The 23,837-nt window shown below is 36.8% G+C and overlaps 1 protein-coding gene across 2 annotated transcripts in view; it reads left to right on the forward strand.

Annotated features, from left to right (window-relative positions):
- Positions 1 to 332: 332 nt before the first annotated feature.
- Positions 333 to 23,837, forward strand: part of syt9b (synaptotagmin IXb) — a 64,607-nt gene continuing 41,102 nt past the window's right edge. Inside the window, exons 1-3 of one of the 2 annotated variants that reach the window (XR_015525690.1) lie at positions 333 to 782; positions 15,529 to 15,892; positions 19,007 to 19,553. Coding sequence is in view for 1 of the 2 variants with exons in the window: in NM_001003985.1 (NP_001003985.1) it covers positions 635 to 782; positions 15,529 to 15,892; positions 19,007 to 19,553 (1,059 nt within the window). In the remaining variant the exon portion in view is untranslated. 2 annotated transcript variants of the gene reach the window in all.

Here is a 23,837-nt window from a genome sequence, read left to right on the forward strand (position 1 = left end):
CCTGTATATAAATAAATTTGCCTTGCCTTGTTATGAGCTTATGAGCTGTTTGTTAATGATTTTTGAAATGTCTTGTGTTTTGCGCTACTGGGCCACTGATTCTGGCACTGATTCTGCCATTTTATATAAATTATCAATAACTATTTATTCATTTAAAAGAAATCCCTCCGTTTTTCTATCCTCTCTAACTTGATTTTTCAGCGGCAAAAAAATAACAGGATGTAGTTTCCAAATGGTGCAACAGAAGTCTGTTGTGGAAATAAAAAACTAAGCTGGTGTGGGAGGAGCAGCGTTAGATTGGCAGAAGACAAGAGATCCCAGAAGGGCTCGTTGTGACTGAGAGAGACTCGCGCCAGCAGCAGCAGATCAACAGCCTCTCATTCATGAAGATGCGCTTCAGCCGCGACACCTGTGTTTTCGGCTGAATTCAACCAGTGTCACGAAGCGCTATGCACTTACCTCCTCCTGCCAAACACACATCTGGAAACTCGCAGGGTTGATGTTGGACACACTGTTGAGCTGAACTTTTTTTTCCTTATGGGATTGAGCCGGGCGAGTATGAAGAGCGCTGTCAGCATCTGGAAGTCTCCATAGGCGTTATAGGAGTCTTTATTCAGAAGGATGCTGGAGGGAAATGCCTGCAGACAGAGAGGATGAGATTTGTGGAAAGGCGTTGGAGCTTCTGTCCGACCTGTGCTCGAGGGGAGAGGTGCACAATGAAAACTGCCTGGATTTCACTTACTATTTTCGCGATCTCGGGAGACCCAGATATTCGGACTCTGGTAAGGAGGTTGTTTGATTGATGTCGATTAATATAGGCTGTAACTTACTCGTTAAAAACGCGGAAAATAGTAGCGTTTGGCTTCTTTCCAAAGCTTAACTTGTTGTCCTGAGGTAGCCCAATTTGTCCTCGCTCCGAAGTTATTTGGATTGACTTTTTGTGTTTAAAAGATGTTATTTTGTATTGTGTGGTCGACTAATTTGTCCATGAAAATGCGAGTTTGTCGTTAAACCGAACCGCACCCATTTAATGAATAAAAACAATATTAATGCTGAGATTAATAATTAATCACATCTATTTTCAATCATATTTTGCTTTACTAAAAAATGGTTTATCATCAACACCCATTTCAGGAGGTAAATTAACTTAATTATATTAAAAGTGACATGGATTTGTTGGAAGACAATATAGTAATTTCTATACATTTACTTCTGTATAATTGATTAATTTTAATTAAAACTTGGTAAAACTATTACCATGTTAGTTATATTTTGGTCAACCTTGTTTTCATTGTACATAAATATACTATGCATAAGCCTATATTGAAGTCAGACTTAATAGCCCGCCTTTATTTATTATTGTTTTAAAATAGTTTCCAAATGATGTTTAACAGAGCAAGGACATTTTCACAGTATGTCTGATGATATTTTTTTTCTTCTGGAGAAATTATTATTTGTTTTATTTAGGCTAGAATGCAAGCAGGTTTTTAATTTTTAAAAACCATTTTAAAGTCAAAATTATTAGCCCTTTCAAGCTACATTTTGTTCTTGATCGTATACAGAACAAACCATCCTTATACAATGACTTGCCTAATTATCCTAATCTGCCTAGTTAACTTAATTAACCCAGTCAAGCCTTTAAATTTCACTTCAAGTGTCATGAAAAAATATAGTAAAATATTATTTACTGTCATCATGGAAAAAATAAAATAAATCAGTTATTAGATATGAGTTATTAAACTATTATGTTTTGAAATGTCTCGATTAAACCGAAATTGGGGGATAAAAATAAACAGGGGGGCTAATAATTCAGGGGGCTAATAATTCTGACTTCAACTGTATAACAGGCCCATAGCCAGCCTGGTGAAAGGGGTAGTTTGTTTTTCTCAAATGTAAATTATTTTATCTAAATACTGCATTTTAGTAAGCAATATTTTAGCTGAATTAGCTTGTCGAATAGTCATCATAACCACACTTTTCGATGTACCAAAAGCATTTCTTAAAGATTTAGAATAAAGAAATATGAATAAATACTTATTTTTACGAAGCAAATTTATTACATGCAATATCATTAGGAAAAAAAGAAATCTGTTGAAGTTTAAAATTAAAAACTGTAGTTGTGCAGCTTTTACAGTAACTGTAGTTATTTATTAGTCAAAAAACAAACTGGCCAGCACATTCAATTTTCCTCAGTCAGAATTTGGCCATTTAAATACATAATAATAATAATAATAATAATAATGTAGAGCTAGATTTTGCATGTAAGAAAGTACATTTGAAAATTCATGCATAACAATAGCCAAATTAATGTTAAATTTAATTTAATATGTGCCACTTTTGGTGCTTCACAGCTTTTTATTAGTCATTTTTTTGTTTTGTTTTAACAAGGTCCACGATTTTGAATACTTGTATACAATTTTCTCTATTTAACAACAAAACAGTTGGTCAGTAGTGAAAGATGATTTCACCCAGATTGTATGTTTTCTTTCACAGCTGGATGTTGGACTCATGAAAAAGAATTGTTAGCATTGGTCAAAACTGATTAGCTGAAGTCACGACAGCCAATAGAGGATTCCACTTGATCTTAAAACCTTAATCGATGGGTTATTTTCACAGTTTATGATGGCATAGCTGTCAAAATAAGACAAATGAAGTTCATGTATGAGACCAATTCTGGACCTTTGTCAGTGAGAGGTGGGTCTTTCGAACCACCTGAACCACCCCTGGCTACGGGTCTGTTTAAAAAAATAAAAAATCCAAATAAATATGATGGTTCAAGCAGGGAATTCTGGTATCCCCCTCCTTTTTTAAGTATGCATGGTATGGCAACAGGTAAAAAGGCAAATGATAAAACATATGCATAGTGTTTGTTATTGGAATTTACTTTTTAGGTTGCTTAATTGTTTCATAATTTGTAAACACTTTATTTACCACAAAACTAGCTGATATTAGTAGCATTTCTTTCAATTCCATGTAAAAAAAAGTCTAGATTTGGTTAATAAATAGCTTAATTCTTAATTGATTATTGTGAATTTAATCAAATTCATTATTTTTGTAAATATTTTAACATTTTCTAATGTAATTTCTTTATTAATATATCTAATTTACCTTGACGAACACACAAACAAGCCCCCAATCAGCATTCCCAACAGTCCAGTATTAATGACCTATTTAGAGCTGTCCTGTATTTTACCATTCAGAAATGCAGCCTACATTCATTCAGATTTAATGCTGCCTGTTAGAAGTGGTATAATTTTAGCACTAATATTCCCGCAGGAGCCTTAATAACCTGTTTTGTAAATTTATGCATTTAAAACCTGATTTAAGCATGCAACTACAAAACAGGTATTTATTATTCACACAATATTGAACCCCCAAAACAACCTGTCACTGATGACAGAAATAGAGCATTGGCTTTAACTAAACTTTCGCTTCATTCATGCCATTTTGATCCTCAGAGACTCAGACAGAGCGTTTGACTGGAAGCCATTAGGTTTCCACCCCACCCTTGTACTCTTTCTCCTTTACCATTACCCGGCATTGACATCCGCTAACATGGGACCTTCAGACTCATGGGACTCCGATTCATACTCGTAGTTTGTCAGCTCAAGATGGATTGTACAAGAATTTAATGAAAGGGAACAGCTTCAGGTTCAGAGGAGGCCAGTAAATAGTGATGGGGATTCACATATGTTGCTGTAAAGTGCCGGTACGGTGGGAAGCCTTTTGTAATGGAGCCCAAGGGAACGTGGCACTCTGAGAGGTTAATAAGACATCACTGTAATGGATGACGTACGGCAACCCATTTTATGACATGTTGTGGACGTATATTGACAGATCTGTGTGTGTAACAGACAGATCAAACACTGGACAGTAGGTACATCTAAATTGGCCTACTTTCTATAACTTCACAATACTGGGGTAATTTGCAATATTGTTGTTGGGTATTGCAATAATATTTCTTATAACATAACAATTCCCTGTTTTTTAATAATTTATTTATTGATTAATATAATCATGAACGTAAAGATGTTTTATTAGTTCTAATTAATTCTAATTCTGACAAAAAAAACTGTGTCAAGGTGAAAAGTTTGAGTCTTTAAAACACTAATGAGTGAACTTATTGCCTGTAATCACTTTCCTCCCTTGTCTTTACTCATTTAAAATGAGCTGAAACAACACAATTCTTGAGATTTATTTGGGGAAAACTGAATTTTTTTGAGTTAAATCCACTTAAATTAAAGTTAACTTAATCAGTTTGTTTTGGGACAGCATGAATCTATTGTGTGAAACCCTGCATTTTTTTAAAGTGTTGATAAGTATTTATTTTCAGTTCTGGGTTCACCTTCAACAGTATCTGGATGCAGCCTTTATGATGCAAGCTGAGATCGAGTGACGTCACTGTGACGGGTAGGGTTAGGGGTGGGGTTAGGTGAGCCCATTCAAAAGCATTGGATGCAGCTCAGATTGCACTGCACCAGGTCTGCATCCAGACCCCAATCTTCACCTTTGGGCTGCTCTAGCCAATCGCAGAACAGCAACTACGGGGGAGGTGGGGGAAAAGATAGTAGGGCCCGATTTAATTGTTCAAACTTAGATGAACAAACAATGCATGAAATAAATATAATTTACAGTTTCACACGTCTGCAATACATATATTGCATCTCCTGTTATCGCTATAATGATAATTCTGCGATATATTGTGCACCCCTATTACTTTTCTTCTATATAGTTTGTGAAAAGCAGTAGTATGTCAGAATTTATAATATTTGAAAAACAGTAGACAAGATACATTGATTACCTCCAGTAAGATTCTAAAGCATCCAATGGGCCCTACACTATCCCATGAAGCATGCTAGAAAATTTATGAATAGCAGTGAAGCAATGCAAGTGAAGTGGGTTGATCATTTCATGTGATAATGATAACATATATGTAGTACATCTAAATTTCATTCATACTACACAGAATGTACTTTTCTAATGGTTGTGAAGTAAATTGCAATTATAATGTGATGCCTACTGGAGTAATGCTTTCGGATGCTGCAAATGCTTCTGTTTTATGCTAACACCACATATAGGATTAGTTGATTCTTTTTGGCAAATTTCCTGGACAGCTCTTAAAAATGACCTGTTTTTGTTCGGTATCTGTGACTTTGAAACCAAAATATTCACATATTACAAATGCTGTTTTTCTTTTATATTTATTTATCCATTAATGCTTCTGAAGCAGACGCCATTAGCCTCTTGTCAGAGTTTGTTTTTTTTTCATGTATTGTGGCCGTAGTTCGATTGCGCAATTCTGATTGGGCAGAATGAAAGTGTGCACACTCAGTTGGATAGTAAGACTGTCACACACAGTCGTTTATGTATAATATATATAGTTTAATATTGTAGACTCTTGTGATTTAACTAATCACAACATTTCTAATCGCGATTGCTATTTGATTTAGATTAACCACACAGCCTTAATACAGTTTTTTAAAATGAAAACTCCTCGTCCATACTGCTGTTTTACCGTGTTTTAGAATAATCACTGTCCGCAATATTGCTCTGGGATGCAAGCCTTTGTTGTTAAAAAGTATATTGGTTTAGACTTTTTTTAAAGAAAATAATTGACTGCTTCGGATCAATTTTCGAGCTCTTTGAAGCTGCATTAAAACTGCAACATGGCAGGTCAAACCACTGAGCACCAAAGAAATCCACTATATAGAGATTTTTCCTCAAAACTTTTCAAATGGTTCATAGGTAATATTCATTCATTAATTTTCCTTCGACTTAGTCCCTTTATTCCTCACACCTCTTATTTAGCATATGTTTTACACAGCAGATGGTCTTCCTGCTGCAACCCAGTACTGGGAAACATCCATACACACTAATTCACAACGGAAAATTTAGTTTATTCAATTCACCTATACTGCACGTCTTTGGACATGAAAACACACAGAAATGCCAACTGACCCAGCCAGGACTTGAAGCACCTACTTTCTTGATTTGAGGTGACAGTGTAACCACTGAGCCACTGTGTCGACCATATTTAATATATATATATATATATATATATATATATATATATATATATATATATATATATATATATATATATATATATTGTAATATATTTATTATTTATCACTAATTTGTGAGGTGTGGTTACATTTAGTCCCTGAATTCAGCCAGTGAAGAGCTACTGACTGTGAAGGTTGTGTACTATTATTTGAGTCACATTTATTCATAGCCATCCTCACCTATTGTTTCTCTACCGTTGTCATTTGGACTGTCACCAATTCTTCGATTGGTCGACCTCTAAACACTTTTCCTTTCCTGCGGCTGAAAAATAAATTTTACTGTACATCTCGCCATCAGATTTGCAAACAGCCTCCCAGACTCATTCTGATGGACCAACAGCTGCTAGCATCTGTGCTCTGCCACCTGGATGTACAGAAGCAGAAATAAAAATAGACATTCATGAGAGGTTGAGCAGGGTGAACACAGTGTTTCGCAAATTGCCTAAATGCATCTGCACGCTCATTACACCTACTGTATGGTGCGCGTGTTTGTGTTCATATGTGAGAAAATACTCAAATGAAAATAAGCGTTTCTGGGTTCATGTCACACCTGCTGATGCTCAAACTAACACCTGCTTAAAAAGATGCATAACAGCACGGTCCTTGGGAATGCAGTGTTGTATGACTGGCTTGTTAAAATCAACATGCAAATTAAGATTGGAAAGCCATGTGACAGTTAAAACCCAATGGTTAGCCATTTTTTGCTGACGTTTCATACAGACATTTTAGGGGTGCTTCTTTAATAAGAAGTTTTAAAGAAGGTTCATAGGTAGAAATAAAAATAACAAACAGTAATGCTAAGTAAGAAAAAAATACACCATGCACAGACCTGAGAACAATTTCATTCATTCATATGGTTTAGTCCCTTAATTATCAGGGGTCACCCGAGCGGAATGAACCACCGACTATTCCGACATATGTTTTACGCAGCAGATGCCCTTCCAGCTGCAACCCAGTGCTGGGAAACACTCATACACTATAACATTCTCATACACTACAGCCAATTTAGTACATCCAATTAACCTATACCACATGTCTTTGTACTTTGGGGGAAACGGAGCACCCGAATGGAATGGAATACATATCCCTTTGATAAATAAAGATGCCAGAAAGCACATTCAAAACTTGCACAGAAATGTCCACTTTAACAACAACAATGTAGCCAAAAGCGGAAACATATTTCACTTGTGCTTTCCAAAAAAGTTTCATGTCTTCACAACATTATTTTAAAAACAATTCGAGTTTACACATCACAAAACCAACACAGGCTCATTGGGAAAATGTGCCCATGGATGCATTTTTAAGAACCGAGAAATATGTGCTTGTGGGTACATATGGTTGCATTTTGTGTGCAAAATTAACGTCATACTTACATCCCTATTGATGGCTTTTCCGGTATGACAGGTTTACTTGGTATATTATCATGAAAGCTGATAGACCAGGGTTTGAGTCCGGCGAAGCATCATTCCAGAAACTAATAGAAATTCATATGAATTAGCCACTAAATAAAAAAGTTACGAATTGCCATGAGATTGTGTTGGAGGAAACCTACGCCAACACGGGGGGAACATGCAAACTTCACACAGAAATGCCAACTGACCCAGCCAGGCCTCGAACCTTCTTCCTGTGAGGCGACTGTGCTAACCACTGAGCCACTGTGTTGCCCCACCCACTGTCTATGAAACATATTTTATTTCTTAAAGTGATACTTTCAGTAGTTAACATTTCAAGTGAGAAACCTTTCATTAAAATTGTCTTTAAACTACTCATCAACACCCATTCTTGTCTTATAGGTCAAATTCGAGATACTTTTTTGATCCACTTCAAATGTTAATGACTGTATATTACTGTTAGGGAATTGTTTTATTTATATGACACTTTTAAACAAGTTTATAAACATGTACATTTACTTCTGAAGTTTTTAGAAACAAAAAGAATTTCCTAAACATCTAATGCAGTTAGTTTTTTAAGGACTAAATCTGATTTCTGGCAGAAATAGAGCCACAAGCTGGCATGGTGTCAAAAATGATAAAAAGAAAGCAAGAAAAGGAAAAATATGTCAGTTTTTGCTCAAAGAACAGAAAACTTGGAGGACAGCAATTGCAATCTTTTTTTTTTTTTTTTTTTTTTGGAGGGGAGAGTAATGGTAAACAAATCCACTTTAAGCCAGTGTCATTAATCTTGAGTTGGATAAGTGAATAATGTGATGTCAGAGCTTAGAAATGAGTTTAGTGTCTTGTGGGATTGTGAAACCATTTTGAAACCATAAGACGCAATCTTTAGTTTCCATATTTGTAACCAACACAGATGCAACATGAAGATGTTTCCATAGTGATGGACAGATCTTTCTGAGGGCTTGTTTTAAATGGCTTGAAACGAAGAAATATCCACATTGAGTGAGGTAGCTCTGTTGTTTTTGACTCCTTTAAGAAAATTAAACTCCCTTTCACTGTGTCAGTTTACTTGGAATGGCAGTTCCCATGCAATATATGAACAGAAAATGTTTCTTGGAGTTTCATTTAAATGTCTAATGTCTAAATGTCTATCACTGATTTTTTTTTTTAAGTTTTAGCTAAAAATAAAATGTAGATTATTTTTTAAGCCAGTAAAGCTAATTCTTATTCAACAATTGAGTTTGTTGTTTGAGTTTTTTTACAATTAAGATTGTACATTTTAGTTACTTGTCTTCAAGTGAGTAAACTCGTTATCTGGAGCTGTTTAGTTGACTTAATGTCTGTAATTATGCACATAATTAATTAACTTATTTGTTTTAAGAAAACGGGTTTACTCACTTTTCAAGTAAAATCTAATTATTGTGCTGTACAATGCAATTAAAACAAAGATTATCATATATTTGCAAGAAAATACTTCAGTATTTCTGCTTCAAAATGTAGCACTTAAATATCTTGGAGTTTGCTTTTAATTATTTGTGAGCTTTTCCTGCACTTTTTACCAGTGAAAAGTGTTTTAATGTATTATTTTAGTGTATGAAAGGCAACCGAAAGGTTTCATTTTATGGCAGAACAAACATTTGATTGGCTGATTTAACTGTTCGTTTGGACTTTGGCTGATCTTTAATGCTAACACTACTTCCTTTTTTTATATTCCATACTTTTAGCAAATACCTGATCGGAAAAGCTATTAATTGATTAATAATATTCCATGTTTGTGATTTAGAAATGCACAGATATCAAAAGAATACAAACACAGCTTATGTTATTATATTTTATTACCCTAATCGCAGATCTTTTTCTTTTCCCAGTTTTGAAGTCCTCCTTTTGGATTTCTAAGATTTTTTTCAATATCATGTCAGTAAATCTGTTTATTGGGGGAAAAACCCTATTTTGCTCTAAAACGTTCAATAGACTTAAACATCTACATCACATGATTTTTATTGTCAGTTAAGATTTAGGTTTGGTGTCCTATTTAGGTTACCTTTAGATTCTCCCACTGAAACATTATGCATGAAATGTTATCGCACTGAATGTGTGTCCCAGTGAAGCTGCTAGTCGGAGCATGTTTTCTGTTGCATCATTTATTCATATTATGTGTCTGTATCTTCACTCCAAGGATACAGGGGCTGTAGAGGATTGTGATTTTTTTAAGTGCATATATTTTAACTAACAAACTCTGATGGTAACATTTTAATGTATCAAATTGGTGGGTTTGTGGCACGGTGGCTCAGTGGTTAACACTGTTGCTTCACAACAGGGCCAGTTGCCGTTTCTTTTTGGAGTTTGCATGCTCTCCCTGTGTTGGCATGGGTTACCTTCGGGTGCTCCAGTTTCCCCCCACAGTCCAAAGAGATGCCTATAGGTGAACTAAATTAACCTTTGTGTGTGAGTGTGTGTACAAGTGTGTGTATTTGTGTTCAAGCTGCACGATTAATTGAAAAAACAATGTGATCTCCAGGGCTTATTTTGTGCCGGAAACAACTGGATCCGGCACCTCTGAAATCTGATCTGGCACCTCCTTTTACCAATCCCCGCCCCACATGAACCCCCGCCCTGCCCTGTCTTCACTGTCTTCCGCGACTTCCCAACCCTCTTCACTTTTGTGCGCAACAGCCCCTCACCACCACCCACTCTTTCCCCTACGTCTGCGAATACCCCACCCTCACCCACCCCTCCCAAGTAGTATGTCCATATTTGACCCAACAATTAGGTTTACACAACCCAGCATTGTTTGTGTCACAATCACCCGCGATCTCTATGAACTAGAAATCTGACACCAAAAGAACTACAAATCCAGTTCTTCTTTGATTACACAAACACAACGCTAGGAGCTGCTCAATGACTGATTACATGGACCATATAAACAGCACAAAAGCACAGACTTTGCTGAGTGTTGTTATCTGTTAAAATTGTTTATTGTTTATCCTGCCTACCGCCTATACCGACCACTCACCTGTTTATTGACTACGCCTCTGGATATCCCTGTATGTACCTATTTGCTCCCGTGTTTGACAGTTGCCTCCCTGACTATACATTTAATTTTGTTTAAAAAAAAAATGACGTCAAACCAAAATAATTGCATTCGGTTTGTGCAATTTTTATGTGGTTTTTATCTGGGGTTGGACCTTTGCTGAAGCTACCAATAGAAACCAAAAAGGAAGATTTTTTGATTTCCATTATAAACAACATTTAAAACTTTACAAATCACCTCACAGCAGGAAGGTCACTGGTTTTAGCCCCGGCTGGTTTGCATGTTCTTCTGTGTCCATGTGGGTTTCCTCTAGTTGCTCCAGTTTCCCCCAGAGTCCAAAGACATGCACTTTAGGTGACTTAATATAAGTTAAATTGGCCGAAGTGTATGTGTGTAAATGCGAGAGTGTATGGATGTTTCCCAGTGCTGGTTTGTGGCTTGAAGAGCATTCACTGCTAGATAAGTTGGCAGTTCATTCTACAGTGGCAACCCCTGATTAATAAAGGGACTAAGCCGAAGGAAAATGAATGAATGAACTTTACAAACTATCAAATTGTATATTTACTTACTTTTCTTTGGTTTATTTCCTGCTTTATCAGGGGTTGCCTCAGTGGAATGAACCACCAATTACTCTGGCATAGTTTTTTTTGTGGTGGATTTACTGTTTTGAAAATTGATGGCTAAATCAGATTTTGTACAATATATTTTGTACATTTTCATAACCATATTTATGTTTTCCGAACTTATTGTGAATGCTTAATTGATATCTCATAAAAAATAATACATTTGTTAGATTTTCTTATGTCATCTGCTGATTTTACACCAAGCATGAGGCCTCTTAGGCAATACAAATTATATTATAATAATCAATATAAGCCATGAAAATTGAAGAAAATTGATTTCCTTATCAAAATATTCTTCTTAATTCCCTGAAATGTTTCTCTGAGAGAGGATTCATTGTGTGCTGGATGTCACGCACAGTTTAGAGCAATGTTTCACGAATCAACCCCATGCTAATTTACGGTGTCACTGATATCCCCCAGAGTCTATTAAAGTCTGTACAACATCGTTGAATGCTAATAATACTGAAAACACCTTAACTGCATTACAGAGGAAGAAATGATTTATCTGTTCAATTTATGATTTCCTACTATGAAGCCTGCAAGAGGATCTGTTTGGTCAAATGATTTGTGCCCGCTTTTATAAGTCAATTTAAGAACAGCCAGCTCAAGAGACCAGCACTTGATACATTAAAGCATTGTTGGTTTTTTAATGATAAATTTGGACATGATACTCATTAGTAAAAACAAAAATGCAAATATTCAATACATTTTACACTCTTTTAAATATATATCTAGTATATATATCCCATATATATATTTATTGTGTTTATTGAATCACCTTTATATTGGTCTTTATTGTATAACACAAAATTAGACATTTTGCAGAATGTTCAAACTGCTCTTATCCATGCAATGACCACATGTTTTTTTGTAACTTGTCAAATAATAATGTCCAAAAGTGTCATTTGTTTTTCTTCTCAAATACTTTTTGTTCTCTAGAAAGTGAAAGAAAGTCATAGGTTTAGTAAACATAGTGCTTGTTCTTGACAGAACTATCACTTTAAGTGCATCCATTGAGGTGTGCTAACCTTAAAAGGGGTCTGAACGTATATATATATATATATATATATATATATATATATATATATATATATATATATATATATATATATATATATATATATATATATATATATATATACAGTAAATTTTTCCACCTGTATAGGAGAAAAAGATTGGAGTGGACAGAAAAGCAAGCAGGAGGCAGGGTCCTCTGACAGGGATTCACTAAAAGCATCCCTGCCTGGGTGGCCTAATTCAGAGAAGCCATCTCTAGAGAGAGAGAGAGAGAGAGAGAGAAAGAGACAGAGCAAGTCAGAGACTCTTAAATGTAGCATCTATTACCATGCATTCAGAAGCCGGAGTTCAATTCTAACCTAGATATTTCTCATGTCCTTTATAAAATATCTCGATTTTGATGTCAACATTAATGTTTGGATTATTTGGCCTATCCATTGAGTTAAGTCCAGCAAGGACCTGTATAGGTTGCAAAAAACTTGACAGTTGAAAGATTCATTCATTCATTCAATCATTTTCTTATAGTCCCATTATTAATCAGGGGTCACCACAGCAGAATGAACTGCCAACTTATCCAGCATATGTTTTACACAGCGTATGCCCTTCCAGCTGCAAACCATTACTGGTAAACACCCATACACTCTCATTCTCTCACACACACACACATACATTACGGACAATTTAGCTTACCTAATTCACCTATACCACGTCTTTGGACTTGTGGGGGAAACTGGAGCACCCGGAGGAAACCCACGCGAACACGGGAGAAATTGCAAAAACCACACAGAAACACCAGCTGACACAGCCGAGACTCTAACCAGCAACTTTCTTGCTGTGAGGTGACAGTGCTACCCACGGCACCATAGTTGAAGGATATTAGGATGTTATCCATCTATGTTAGATTCTGTTAATAAAATATGTTGCGCAGCATGAGACTAAAGGCTATAAGATCTTTAATACAGAACAATAACTAACCGGTGGGCAAATTGATGTCAAAATAAAATCCAAAAAACACATCAAACATGCAATTGATTGGATTTCAATTGACTACCTTGATGTAAAACCTACATCAAATTGACATCTAACATTTGCATCAAAAATCAATTTTAGATGTGGGTTTTTTTGACACCAATGTACTTTTCGTATCGTTATTTTGGTGGTAAAAAAGGGCATCAATGTGTGGATGTCAAGTAGACATCAAGGCTTTTAAATTGAATCAATTTGCATTCCTAATGTGTTTTATGGCATGCTTTTTGATGTTGACATTACTCAGTATCATTCACGATAGTCAGGATGTACTGCTTAAAATTCTCTCGCTTTGTTATAGTTTTTTTTTTTTTTTTTTTTTGTCTAATGTTTATATATGGCAACAGGTTTCCTAGCTATTAGCAAATTCAACATAAGGCAAGATTTTCTGTGCAGTCAGCACAATGCACTCTTTCATGAGCCCAAAACAGAATTTCGCTTTATCTGGTATTATTTTCAGCTTTCCAAGCAGCCTGTGATAAAAAACTGTGTGTATCGCTTCAGCTTATCCTGTACTGAGATGAATTGAAAATTATACAAATTAGTCTGAATCTGAAATGTGTCAAAATGCTTGTCTTTTAAGCAAACATAACTATAACAGTAAATAAGTTGCTAATTTTTAAAGTTCTCTCATGAAGCTCTATTGGTTGTGCAGGCTGATAAGTCCTATTCAATATGGTAACAGCTAAATGGTGCAGGTGATTGGTTGCTGTTGCCTTAGCAGCCAATAAGCTTGCTTTTCATTTAATATTTAAATACCTTGGGCAGTGCTGTTTACACTAGCCGTCTGCAGTGTTTTCAGGGACCTGTGTATAGATCTGCTATGTGTATGTTATGTTAGCAGAAGTTTATGTTCTTAGACATTACTGTGAATATTCTAGCAATAGCAGTAGCAGATTTATATTGCCAAGACCAACCACATCAACATTATCATGTGCACATTCGTTACTACTGTATACTAAATCTCTCCCAGGAGTTGTTGTAAGAAATATGTAGTTTCAAATACAATTTAAACATTATGTTCTGCGTTTTCAGTTATTCACTTGCTAATTACATTCCATAATCTTAGAAATATATTAAAGGGTATGTTTACAAAGTTTTGTATGCAAACAATAGCACTGTCAAAACAATCCTGTTTCACAAAAATCAGCAACAATCACTGCATGTAAAAATGTTGTATAGTGCATTTAGGGCTTGTAGATGTCAGTTTGTAAAGAAACACTCTACTTTACCGTTTTTGTTTTAGTTGCCATGTACTTATGCTTGCCTGTAAATGGAACACATAAAACATAATGTTTGTGTAGTTTACATTGAGAAAATATTGTTGACCTTTTTTCAAAGGTTTTCAAACAAATAAAATGTATTTTTATTTTTTCAGTTATCACAGTTATTCATTTTCCTACAGCTTAAGTGCCTGATTTATCAGGGGTCGCCACAGCGGCATGAACATCCAACTACCCTGGCATATGTGTTAAACAGTGGATGACCTTCCAATTCCAAATCAGCATCATGCTTAAAAATACCCACACACTCTCAAGTCAAGTCATGTTGGCTTCATTGTCATTTTAACAATATACAGTGCAGTACACAGTCAAATGAAACAATGTTCCTCCAGGACCAAGGTGCTACAAGAAACAACATAAAGTGACAACATAACACAGGACTATGCTCTACTATAATAGTGTTGAAGAATTAAATAAAATAAGGTAAACTAAAATAAAAAAATAAGAGTAAGAGTGCAAAGTGCGGTTTGTGCAACATTTAGTGCAGATAAGACAGGACAGACAAGATAGGACAAGAAACAGTAATGCTGACCAGTACACTACAGATGTTTTGCTAATATTGGATCATATATAAATACTGTAAATGTAAACCATTTGTCTCTCAATTACACATACAATCACTCTCATACACTACAGCCAATTGCAATTTACTTATATTGCATGTCTTTGGACTTTGGTAATTCGAGTTTTCTCTCTTTCAAATATCTCAAGTTTTCTCTCATTCAATTATCCCAATATAATTTTTAACTGCACCCAGTTGTTATCAATGCTGTGAACATGCACATGGTATAATCTTGATCTCAGCAGCTCCTACTGAAAACATGAAAACTACTTTAAGTGATTTGAGCCTTTTTTCCCCCTTGTCTTCCAAAGGCTACACCAGAATTGTGCAAAATGATTAGCCACCAAATTGCTTTCTGTTTGGCTAATCAGAAACATATGAAAGCTTATTTATGAAACTTTGTCCACCCATGCAGAGATAGAAGGGCAATCTCTGTATGCTACTCTAAAATAATGTTGCTTACAGCATTATTAAAGCTTTTCTAAAAATAACTACAGTTTAGTGACCGACTTTTCTCTCTGCTCCAGATGTGTCCGTGAGCCTGTTATCCCTCTTGGTGACCACATGTGGCTTGGCGCTGTTTGCCGTCTCCCTGTTCGTATCATGGAAGCTGTTCTGGGTACCATGGCGAGATCGCTTTTTGCCCAGCCTAAAGGACCAGCAGGGGGAGCAGCAGCCAGTCCTGGCTGAGGTGGAGGGCCTGGAGCGGGAATACAGCGAAGACTTCGAGAAAGATCCCAACGCTCCATTGGTGCTCCCAGAGTCAGCCATGAAGATCAGTCACACGTCCCCGGACATCCAGCTGGAGGCCCAGACTAAGGCCAAGGAGCTCAACCACATCCACATAGCGCGCGTTCAGCGACAAGTCACCGAACCAACCTCATCTGTCAGGTATGCCGATATTCAATATATCGTGATACTGAACATGCACAAAATTGACAGTGAAATACTTTGAAATACTGTGAATAATTATTTATGATTTAAAATTGAGTGCTGTTTAGGAATATTTACATTTCATAACAGTTCCAATTGCTTGTAGACTTAATTGGTTAGTTTAATTGCTCAACCATGAACATTTTCACATTAATCTTTACCACTATATGCTGAAATATAGATGCAGAAAGTCTGTGACAATTTACAGGGCTACTTAACATTAACTTTGCAATAATACTCTTATAGTTAACAAATCTCGGGTTATGTTAATTTTTTTAGTTAAAGTCTAGTTAAAGAGCCCATATTATACATGAAATAGGGTCATATCCTGGTTGTAAGGGTCTCCAACAACAGTCTAATATGCATGCAAGGTCAAAAAACACTTTCATGGTCTTATAATCTGCATTTATTTTTACCTAATTATCCCAGCGACTCCTGTATGAATCGTCCAGTGATTCATTTGTTCCCAAACCCCTCCTTAGCGCGGAGCTAATCTGCGCTGATTGGACCGATGACAGTCTGTCGCGATTGGTCGACTGCCTTCAGTCAGAGAGGGAAATGGCCAATAGCTAATCAGCAATTTAAAAAGTAATCACAGTTCATACACGCTCGATAGTATAGACGTGGATTTTAGCTGCCACACTATGGCGAGTGGATAGTGCCACGGATAACCGAACGAAGGAGACAGTCGTGTACTCGCCATACCACACACACACAAAAACACACACACACCTCCGGATGACAACGCTCCCGCTTCCGCCCGCACCCGCCAGGTTTTAGCCTGAGAACCCGCTCCGTTTTCTGCCCGCCGCGCCCGGTCCCGCTAGAGCGGAGAACACAACCAAAAATCACCCAGTATACAGTCCAGACAGCCAAGCTGTCGTTCGTTCGTTCGCTCTCTCTCTCTCTCTCTCTCTCTCTCTCTCTCTCTCTCTCTCTCTCTCTCTCTCTCTCTCTCTCTCTCTCTCTCTCTCTCTCTCTCTCTCATACGCGCGCGTGCGCACTAACACACACACAAGCACCACGCAGACTCTCTCTTTCTAATTCGCATAGCAATATCCGTGATATTGCTAGACAGCCCGCTCCCGTCCCAAATTAAACCCGTTACCGACCGCTCCCGCGATTTATTCGGAAATTTATTCCCGCGGCTGTCCCCGCGCCAGATTTCTGCGGCGCGGGAATAAATTTCCGAATAAATCGCGGGAGCAGAACTCTAGCACGGAGCTCCATAAACAAACAGCACACGTCGCGTTTTTAACGTGACTTTGCACGCGATAAGATAAAATATCCAGTTAACCTGATACAGTACACGCGGTTACAAGTAACAAATCACAACTAAATACATTTGCAAGCAAGAGTAAACGAGGCAACAACTTTAACCGCACGTACTTACACTTGAGAAATGGAAGAAACCCATCCTGACGTCCATCAGTTACTCTTTACTGATCCTTCCTTTAACAAACTCAGATGAAGTATTCTTTGTAGCATGTAGCTTCCAGAAGTTTCCAACTGCTTGGTTATAATGCTGAGGTTTCATCTTTGGGTAGAGACTCAATATATCCATCTGCAGTGTGACTTCAAACGACCGGCATGTTTGTGTGCGTGTGTTTGTGGGTGTGCGTGTGTTTGTGGGTGTGTGTGTGTGTCTGGGTTTCTGCGTCAGAGGGCGGGGCCTCAGGTTTGAAATCTCCCGGGTTTGCGCGTGCACGTGAATAACTTGGTTTCGTTCGTACGTCATGGCGAAACACCTAATGAGTGGGTATCAAGGCGACTCGTTTGAAGCACTATGAGTCGACTCTTTTATAGATGAATCAACCGTTTTAAACACTGTATTCTTACAGATTTAAGCCTTGGCTGGATACTTCACTTCACTTAGAGCTGTGTTACACACTACATGGAGGGGAATTTTCAAAAACCCATAATATGGGCTCTTTAAAGTTAAAGTTTTCATTAACTAGAAGCTGCAGTTGTTTGTTAAGAAAACAAACTTAATTAAACTTTGTGTTTTAATGCAGTTCCTAGAGAAACAGAATATTAAATGAGAAACGTGTGGGCATGTTGACAACAATAGCTTAGTGATTAGTGTCGACACATAGCACCGAGTTGCTCACAGCGACCTGAGTTTGATTACAGGCTCGAGGTCCTTTGCCGATCCTTCCCCTATCTCTGTTCTCCATACTTTCATGTCTGTAATCTCCACTGTCCTGTACACAAAATAATGTACAAGAAACAGTGGGCATGACTTGTGTTTTCTACTGCAAGCTGATTGGATGTAGTAAAGTTGACATTTCATTCAGAAAGATTGGGAAAATAATTTTGGGAAGATTTACAGACACCTAATCCTCATCATTTCTATTTGTTATTAAAACTGACAGTTGGAAGGGGGTGGTTAAGTATGTTAGCCACGCCCAATGTCTCAGACAGACATAATCTGAGGCTCCGTTTACACTAATACGTTTTAGTTTTAAAATGCATTCGTTTTGCTTCGTTACGCCGTCCGTCCAAACTATGCTGGAGTTTTCAAGCCCCAAAAACGATGCCATTTTTGTTTTAAAATGGTGCTGCTCCATGTTAGTGTGGATGGAGGAAAACGGAGACATCTGAAAACAGAGGCGTAGCTGCGGACGTCTGATTGGGACTTTTTTTCCCAAAAAACAAATCTAGCATTTATTACTGCTGTTATTGTTAAGTGTTAGCTATTGTACGTGATGATAATCCTTTTGCAGTTAAATTTGGTTGAAACATTTTTGTATATACACTATTTTTGTTTAAACTTTTTTGCAGCTTAGGTTAATATCATGACAATACAGAATGTCGTTATTAAAGCTTCTGCAATTTATCGTGACAAGAACATTTGATATGTTCTTAAGCCTATACTGTTAGGTGAGTCATGTTTTCCTGAATACATGAGCTGTAATCACTAACCCACCATTGATATTCATTCAGCAATTCCCAGTTGGCATTTGTCAGACAGTGTGGGCCCCTGTGACCTTCAGCTTTAATTAAACTCCGTCTCAGTCTCGTTATTCAGAAGATGTCTAGCATATGACATCCAACCCCTCCTTTCTTCAGGCACAACTCCATCCGGAGACAGATGAACGTCTCCAACCCGGATTTCAACATGGCCCAGTTCCAGAGACAAGAGTCCATCACGGGTCCAGGCCTGGGCCGCATTAAACCCGAGCTCTACAAGCAGCGGTCGGTGGACACGGACGACGGTCGACGAGCGGACAGTTGCGGACGCCTGCACTTCATCATCAAATATGACTGTGACTTGGAGCAGCTCATTGTCAAAATCCACAGGGCCCAAGATTTACCTGCCAAGGACTTTACGGGAACTTCCGATCCTTATGTGAAGATCTACTTGTTGCCAGACCGGAAGACCAAGCATCAAACCAAGGTGCACCGCAAGACTCTGAACCCAATTTTTGATGAGGTTTTTCTGTTCCCCGTGGCATACGGCGAGCTTCCGACTCGCAAGCTCCATTTCAGCGTCTACGACTTCGACCGCTTCTCTAGACACGACGTCATCGGCCAAGTGGTGGTGGACAACTTTTTGGATCTACCGGACTTTCCACAGGAAACCAGGCTCTGCAGGGATATCCTTTATGTTAGTGCGGTAAGTCGTGCCTTTTTGTGTCTATATTAGTAGTTGACAAATAGACAGTAAAAATGCTTGATTGAAGAAACACTTTCTTTATATTTATGTAGTTTGAAGTCTGATGTTTGAGAAAATATAAGCTAACTTTTACAAACTTTAGGTCAATTGGTGCTTTGAAAAACACTATCAGTTGTGTTTAGGGAAGAAGGAGGACGGGTCAGTTGATCGTTCAGTCAGTCGACAGAGGCCTCTGGTGGATTTACGTGAGAAGACCAGGCGTGAATGCCACTCACTATTTGTGATCTCAAAAAGTGTACACAGTGGCCTTTAGTGGATTCATAAAAACAAAAACTGCAAAAAATAAATAAATAAATAAAAAACTAGCTGCTGGGACGTATTTGGTGCTCTCCAGAAATGTATATACAGTAGGGGTACATTTTCAGAATGAGCCTGGGTTGGACGTGATGTAGCAAAAATGAAGAAAAACAACTGTTAATAATGTATTCCTGTGGTTTAAATTCCTTTGTGTGCCATTTTTGGCTTGAACTGAGGAATCTTGAGAAAAAATACATGAGATAAAATACATTCAAAAAAGGGTACTTTTTTTCAATAAAGAGAGGTATAAAACAGCTCATTGTTCAGATCAGTGTTTCTCAACCAAGTTCCTGAAGGACCACCAGCTCTGCACATTTTCTAGGTGCAAACACCTTAAACAAGCACCTTATTCAGATCATCAGCTCTGAGACTGAAAGGCCTCTAATGGGTGTGACAGACAAAAGAGACATCCAAAACATGCAGTGTTAGTGGTCCTGCAGGAATGTGGTTGAGAAACTCTGGTTTAGACCAATAAATCAAATATAATTTGGACTGGGAAACAAACAAATCAGCTCAAGGTCAAAAAGCTCTGTCGCACATTCAACACGCCACCTTCCTTATTCCTATTTTTTCCTATTTCTAACTCTCGAAAAAAATAGACAAAATTATAACATAGAATTAATTAACAATATAAATAAAAGCTCCTTCATATAATATACAAATAACGTGAGAGTGAATTATCTTCATTGTTGGATATTTATCTTTAAATAGTCATCGTTGTAGAACAATTTCAAGTAATCGGGATGTCACAACAAAGCTTATCAATTTTATAGTGGTTCAAAAAAAGTTAAATCGGTAAGTTCAGAGACCAAACTTAACAGGTGCAATTTAAGAGCTTCAGTCACATAATCTTGTATGGGGTCCACTAATTACTTAAACGTTTTCTGTGGAATTGCCGATTTAATATTTGCAGTGTCACACAAGAGGACATGATTGTCAGTGACAAAATGTGTCAAGTTCCTATATTTAGAAGTATATGAATAGAAATAAAGTTTTGCCATTTACTAAAACAGACACTTGTAAAATTATTTTTAATTCGTATACTACTATGCAGTTTTGAGATTTGACTTTAAAATGTTTTTAAAAAAAATAAATAAATAAAGTATATATATATATATATTAAATAGAACAGTTTTTACAACAAGAGGTACATGGAAGACAAAATATGTTTAAATACACAAACACACACACACACACACACAAACTAGTGCAGTCAAAATCCTCTCAAATATGTTGTCGGTGGCAGAATCTGCAAACTGTAATAGGAAAAATATTTGGAAAGCAATGCCTTTTCGTCACTATAAGGGTCTGATTTGGGTGTAGGTTGATATTAGCTGCGGTATGTAGTGTTTCATCACTGCGGGGGCTTTAAGTGCATGACTCAAGATGGGTTTATCCAGGTACAGGAGGCTTCTATTGGGAATCTATGCAGGGTATTTGTACATTTGATGATAGTGTCAGTTTAAATTAAGCCAAACATGAGGACTGTGTGTGTGTGGGCTTCTTTTTAATTCAGTAATTATAAACTGCTTTATATGTATGTTTTCTGCTTTTTATTTGCATACTGAAAAAGCTAATTTTTTGATGATTTTTTTCAAAATAAATGAATAAACAAATGAAGTATATTTTTATTTATTTAGAATAAAGTACAGTTATTAAAACCACTTATTAGGTAAATACATATTTTTACTTCTTATTCATACAGTTAAAAGTCATCAATGCTGATTTTTTTATTTATATAACGATACAGTAAAATGACAATTTTTACCTCTTCCCAACATGCAAAGTCACTAACAATTCAGACCAATATAGGCTCATTCTGAAAGCGTAGGTTGCATTTCATTTTTTAAATGAACACTGTGGGGCGGTATGACGCCATTCTTTTTTGTGCTTACAAGCTGACCGCTTGCCTCCGTATGAACAGCTTTCCCGCTGTAACTAGTTTGTCCCGTTAGCTCGCCATGTACGTCCGCAAACTTGAGAGGCAGAGTGGAGTTGACCACAACAACAGAGTTCATGTCCGATGAAGAACGGTTCAAGAATCGGGTAATACAAAAACAGAACCCAAAAACTAAAATAAACAAGTAAATAACAGGGTAAGAATGTGGTCAAATCTGAAAACATGGTAAAAATCAGACGATGGCTTTTCTTTTTCTGGATTGCTTTTAAAAATTGTTTGATGGGTTTAGGGAAGTGGGTGGGCGAGACAATCAATAAAATTGGTTGGGTTTAGGGAAGGAGGAGGGGGAGTCAGTCGATTAGTCAGTCGATTAGTCAGTCAGTCATTCAGTCAGTCAAACAGTCAGTCAACTGCGGCCTCTGCTGGGTTTATGCGAGAACAGCAGGCACGAATGGCACTTGTGAGAGAAATTTGAGACCTTAAAAAGTGTATACTGCCTATCGTGGATACGCGAAAAAACTGCAAAAAAAAAAAAAAAAAAAAGTACCTCCTGCGATATATTTTGCGGAATCCAGAAATGTATATAGAGGTACATTTTCAGAATGAGCCGGGGTTGATTAAAAAACTCCACCCCATCCTCTTTCAGCAGTCCGCTAATCTGAGAACAACAACACAAACATGTTACATTGAGGATATTATAACAAGTTTCAAATATAGATTATTTGAATAAACAAACAAACAAAAAAAAGACTTAATATCAAAACCTCCACAATAATTTCAGACTTCCTCATCCGATGTAAAGAGACCATCTTGTCTGAGCGTAGCCTTTAGGAGGCGGATCTCAAGTCTGGCCTTAGTTTGCTGCAGTTTGGTTGGAGGCAGATGAAGCGGTGCTTCTGCCCTTTCAGTCTCTTTTTGCAATTGTTAAAAGTGATTTCAAAAATCAGTCTTTTCCATTCTTTGCATTTTTTTGGTTATTCTGTAATCATTGCATGCATCATTATTAAATATTTTTAAAAAATATATTTTTTTAATTGTGATAAATATATATATATATATATATATATATATATATATATATCAATTAGTGACGGAATAAAATGTATTGTTTTTGGTAAATTTTCACAGCTGTTTGGGGGATTATTTTATGAGGCTAAACTCTTTCTACTTTGCTGTAGGCCATGCTGAAAGGCTGAATACGTTAAAGCCTACCTAATGTGGCCTGACGGATGAACAAATACAATTAAAACCTTATGAATAAATAGGATATATTGTAAGGTACTGCATGATACAAATATTATTGGATTCATTTTTTAAGTTTTCATTACATTTTACAACACCCCATGTAAATTAAAATCAGCACAGAACCTTTTTCTCATTATTCTGAAAAAAAATAGTGATGTGTTCATTGAAACGTGTTTATTAACCATTGAAAGTCTTGGTATTGGTAAAATTGGGATTCATAAATATAGTACTTGGACATATATAGTTAAGGGGCGTACTCAAAGAGTAAGTAAGGGTATATAGTTTTCTCTCCTCCGATCACTTTCATGCTTCAGAGGTAGCAACATAAAAATATACTTTGAGAAGCGTGAATATTTCATAATCACACATGGCCTACGTAGGCCTGACCTATATTTGAAATAGCCTGAGAGTTTGCTCTGACATGAATCTACACGGCGGGTTTAGGTTTATTGTTTTAAACGGTGGAGTGCAGGATAATGTCTGATGGGGGAAATTGATCCGTCTCAGAGGTGGACTTGTGCCAGTTGTCTGGTAGTAAATGCCCTCAGCCAAGAAAAACACAGATTTTGTGTGTGCGTGCGTGGAGATGAGCTTATAATAATGCACTGTACTTACAGTAAGTGTTGTATTCAAATTCCGGGGATAAGTTTTTTGTTTCTTTTTGCTTAAAAATGTATATATATTTTTATTTGCATGTGTCAAATGCATAAATGAACAATTAAGTTGTGCGTCAAACTTGCAAACATATTTATCATTATAATATCTAATTGCGTTTATTTTTT

The sequence above is a fragment of the Danio rerio genome, chromosome 25, assembly GCF_052040795.2.
Source record: "Danio rerio strain M-AB ecotype USA chromosome 25, GRCz13ab, whole genome shotgun sequence".
Classification (NCBI taxonomy): Eukaryota; Metazoa; Chordata; class Actinopteri; order Cypriniformes; family Danionidae; genus Danio; species Danio rerio.